The following is a 4,764-nucleotide window of genomic DNA, read 5'->3' as shown; positions in this document are numbered from 1 at the left end:
CCCGCCGCGCCCGCTTCCAAGGGGAGACCTTCCTCTAAATGCAGCACAGCCACGTGAAAAGGCACCCGCGTGTATATACACCCATATGCATAACTAGATGCACTGATACGTAGCTATGCGTAAAATGTTACATGTTCAAACACCGAAGGACTTTCTAGCAACAACATTCTTCACACAGGAAATTTCGGGAGAGCATTTTCTTCTGAGTTATGTTACTGCACCGTTGACTTCTATGATGAGCTTCGGTTTTAATGCTGTTCTTGCCTTTTCTTCTTCTTCAAATGCAAAGTAGTTCAGAGATGAACTTGTAACGCCCCACGTCATTTTTGCACTTGTCATTTCACAGACAGCCAAATGCCCAAATTTCCAATGAATTTCCACAACTTCTGGCATCCAGTTCAATGTGCTGTTACGAAGTGGGCTTCAGCAAGTAGTAGTGAGAAGAAAAAGTATTCAGGAACAAGTCTCTGGGAAGAAGAGAGCCGGGATATGAACAGGGAGAGAGATGCACGCAAGAATGTGGCTCCAGCTACACCCCAATGCTAGCCGATAACTGCGGGTAGAATCTTCCCTTGGGTCTAAACTGAACTAAGCACTGACTGGAAGTAACATTATACTGTCATATAAAAACTCCCACTTTTTAAAACAGTGGTGAAAGGAGCTAAACAACCAGGAAAGATGACCCTTCTATGCTTTACTGCATTACCAGAACAGCACAGGTCTAGAGGGCAGATCTTTTCACAAGTTGCAACAGCATGGAGATGATGGCATTAAACTATGTACAAAATTGCACAGAGGACTCCAAACTAGTTATCCTCAGAGTAGAAGAGAATTAGGACTGGGTCTTAAGTACTTTCCAGAGATCAGTTTTGCTTGTCCCTTACAATGACACCAGTCGGATTAAAACAGAAACAGTGAAGCCATGCCCAGATAAGTCTCTAGCTAGACAGAGATAGTGTATTCTTAGTATATTCACACACATACATGTAAATACATATATCCTGATCCATGACTGAAAGGGAAACCATTAAGTGTCATTCCAACATGCTTAAAGAATTGTGGCTAGGAAGTCACAGCTGAAGGATTTTGGCTAATCACCAAGTGAACAATGTCAAACACTGAATGTCTGGACAGTTTCCATTCAAATAACATTTCATCGTGGGCCAACTGTATTTACAAACCACTGGAACGAAATTCCATACTGTCATTTTTCCATTAGTAAGAGACAGCCTTACAGCTGGGTAAGATGCAGGCTCACTTCTGCATGGAGCTCTCCCAGCTCTCCCAGTGGCAGTAGCTCTCGCTGAGCCTCGCATGCCCATTCTGCAGGTCTCCCCTGCTCACCTCTGCGCATTTTAGATGGCATTGCCGAATTCAGAGAGGGATTCTGCAGGTATGTGGGCGTATAGCGGGGTAATCTCTGACTGGTTACCTAAAATTTGAGGAGCCATTTTACATTTAAAGCTTTACTGCATGTTTCAGATGAGAAAGGCAGATGTTTGTCCCTACTTGACTTAACGTGTATCTAAACCTTCCCTTGCTCTCCGATCTCAGGCAGTGATGGTAAGGAATGGAGAAGCTGTAAAATAATCCCATAGAGCTACACAACAAGAAGAGGATACAGCATATCCTCGCATCTTAGTCTTACTCCTCGCTTTCTGCCTTCTCTTTACCTCCTCTGAATCTCTCTCCCTTTATCTGACCTACTCCTCCTTGGATGGCCATCTGTTCTCAGAACAAAGCCGCTGCCCCTGCACCTACTCCCCCATTGTGACCTACTCCCACAGAGCCCATCGAGGCACCAAAAACTCCCAGCTCTAGTTTTGAGTCTGGAATGGGCACAATTCCCTGCATTCGGCACCCTCAACAGCAAGAGCTATTGCCAGGTTTGTATAACGCCCCCAACACTAGTGTAGGAAAGCCTGGATTTTCTCTGCTAATATTTAAAAACAGAAAGTATTTTTGCTGTAACAAAGAGGGACAGATTATTTTCAGTAGCATTGTCAGCAGGATATCATAAAACAGAGTTTGGCCACATGCTTTTCAATACTTGTCCAGAAATTTCTCCATGTAAGGAGGCATACAGGTCAGTATGACATTGCATCATGAAAGTCTCAAGCAAGGTTGCTTTTGAAGACATCATTGGGATTCGTCTAACCACAGGTGAATTTCAGCTGCATAGCCCAGTAGATGAAGCAGTTCCACACAGAAAAAAAATCTATCTGTTTTAGGCTTGTGTGTACATACAAGTTCAATTCAATGTCATACCTGCATTGGTTTGTAAAGCAAAGAGAAGGAATAGAATCACAGAATCACAGAATGGTTTGGGTTGGAAGGGACCTTTGAAGATCACCTAGTCCAACCCCCCCCCTCCATGGGCAGGGACCTCTTTCACTAGATCAGGTTACTCAAAGCGTCATCCAGCCTGACCTTGAATGCTTCCAATGATGAGGCATCCACAACTTCCCTGGGCAACCTGTTCCAGTGTCTCACCACACTCAGCATAAAGAATCTCTTCCTTATGTCCAAGCATAAATGCATTATACAATATCATTTCCACAGCCAATACACAAAGTTTTAATGTTCCTAAGGGGACGGAAAGCTTTATTGGAGAGGTCTGTAGCAGTAACAAAATCCTCAACATCTTACCTTCATGAGTATTTAAAGCAATAAAGTACCTGAATACCTAATTTTGTAACGATGGTCTAAAGCTTTACTTGAGACTTGGAACACCACTTTTTAGTCTGAAGAGGGTCACATACCTGTGCTGGAGCTGACACTTTGTCATGGGATTCATGCTGCAATACCAAGAATCCCCTGGGGTATGGGTGTGGTGGGGGTTAAGGAAGGGGAGAGGGATTTTTGAAAGAGGTAGGTGCTGAGCATTGGCAGTGAAGGGGAGTAATATGATGGCTAATTTCCTCTCACCATATGCTCTGGGTCCCAGCCCAAAATAAATTTAGACCAGACAATAGTTAATGCTACCTGGCTTCAGCCACAGACGTCCCCAAACCAGTTGTGTTTTGGTGGAGTACATGGAGCTGTGCCCCTGGCTGTGGAAGACAGGCTATGAGTGTGTGAGATATTTATTCCAGCTCTAAAGCACCGGCACTCCCCATGGAGTTCTCGGCTCTTTGCTTAGAGTCAGACTGATGGGAGGTGCTAGTCCAGTGGCCGAATTTAGTAGTTTGATGAAGAGTTGGACACTTCCAAACACTAGTACTACTGTCCAGCTTCTAATGGGAGGTGCTAATCCAGGGCCGGTTTTACAGGCTATGGCAAAATGAGGGAGTCAGAAATTGCAACAGCCTGAGCAAATCTTCTAATGTGCCATCATTTTTATTTCAGGGAAAAAAAATAGGGAGGAGAAAAGAAAAAAGTCCAACAAAGACGAAAGCAAGGAGACAAGACAGGAAAGCAAAGGGCGAGCAGCCCGAAGACAAAACCGAGAACAGAGGGAAAACAACAACAAAACGCAGCCGAAGAAAAGAAAAGCCCCAAATAAAGAACAGAACCTGGCACCCGTCGACACTGCACATTAACAGCCCTCCATGATTGTTTATGTCTTATGATGCTGCTATCTCTACCAGATCGCCCTGACAGGTGCTCCAACTGTTCAGGCCGCAAGTGGACAATGCTACCAGTTATTATTAAACTTAAAACAACATTCCAAATACTTCCTATATTCTCCAAGCAACCATAGTTTATTAAAGAGATTGACATGAGCCAAGAAAAAAAAATCTAAAAATGGGATACTTTAAAACTGTTATATTATATGCTTCCATGCATCTGTAAAAGGCAATTAAGAAATTTTGTATATATAAATAATAGGGTATAAAATATAGCAATATAATAATGAATGACATTCAGATGAACAATGTTCTTTTTCTTTGTAAAATATTTTTCAAGTTATTGTTTAAGTATGAGGCAAGAGGTATGTCTAAATCTAAGACACAAATCGTATCCCTTCATATATTGTACATAAATATTAAGAGAAGGAGGAAAACGTTTCTGAAGAGCCAGTAGGAACCCAAGGTTTTAAAACCTCTGGTGGAGCAGGATGATCCCATCCTGCTCTGTAGTTCCCTGGTCCGTGCTCCAGATGCGGGTGAGAAACACCAGGGGAAAGCCGGCAGGGCTTCACAAGCTGAGAGAAAAGAAGCAGAAGCCTCTGCAGCTTTGAAGACTGAATCCCTGAGGCAGAAAGCCGCGGAGCCGAGCTTGAACAGTGCTCTTATCTGTGGGACAACACAATGTTTTCTGGTCTAAACCGTGGTACCGTGTGTGCTGTTTTATGCTTTTTATACCTATGTGTAACTTAAGTCTACATTTCAAATCTTCTGGTGAATGACAAATCATATTTGTAGGAGACAATGTTGAGTTAATAAAAAACAGAAAAATAGATCATGTAAGTATGTATTTTTCACAGTGATGGTGTCGCCTTTTCTACTGGGGGAGAGAATCATTTCATAGCTTCACAGACAGAAGAGGACACAACTTACATCCACTATGGGTATCTAGTGAAAGAGTATCCACAACGATAAATCTATTGAAGGGTAGAAAATACAAACTTCTGTCCAATTTTACTTAAATTCTTGTTCCAGTTCTTCTCTCTGACACAGCAGAGGTGAAAATCTCCACTGCTAAGAGGACAAACCAAACCCCTTTGCATCATTCTGGCTATATTAGTGGCTGGAGTGACCCACGAGTGAAGCACAGGCTATGCTATACGCTGACTCTCTGCTCAGAAATGGATTTACCCTT

General features: G+C 42.8%; 1 protein-coding gene across 1 annotated transcript in view; it reads left to right on the top strand.

Annotated features, from left to right (window-relative positions):
* Positions 1–4,404, top strand: part of RSPO3 (R-spondin 3) — a 64,898-nt gene extending 60,494 nt beyond the window's left edge. The window contains exon 5 of the mRNA XM_009279351.2: positions 3,349–4,404. Coding sequence (XP_009277626.1) covers positions 3,349–3,542 — 194 coding nt within the window. The 3' untranslated portion in view covers positions 3,543–4,404. The remainder of the gene's footprint in view (positions 1–3,348) is intronic.
* Positions 4,405–4,764: the final 360 nt, after the last annotated feature.

The sequence above is a fragment of the Aptenodytes forsteri genome, unplaced genomic scaffold, assembly GCF_000699145.1.
Source record: "Aptenodytes forsteri isolate BGI_AS27 unplaced genomic scaffold, ASM69914v1 Scaffold515, whole genome shotgun sequence".
NCBI lineage: Eukaryota > Metazoa > Chordata > Aves > Sphenisciformes > Spheniscidae > Aptenodytes > Aptenodytes forsteri.
Note: the sequence above shows the minus strand (reverse complement) of the source record. Positions and strands in the feature narration are given on the sequence as shown.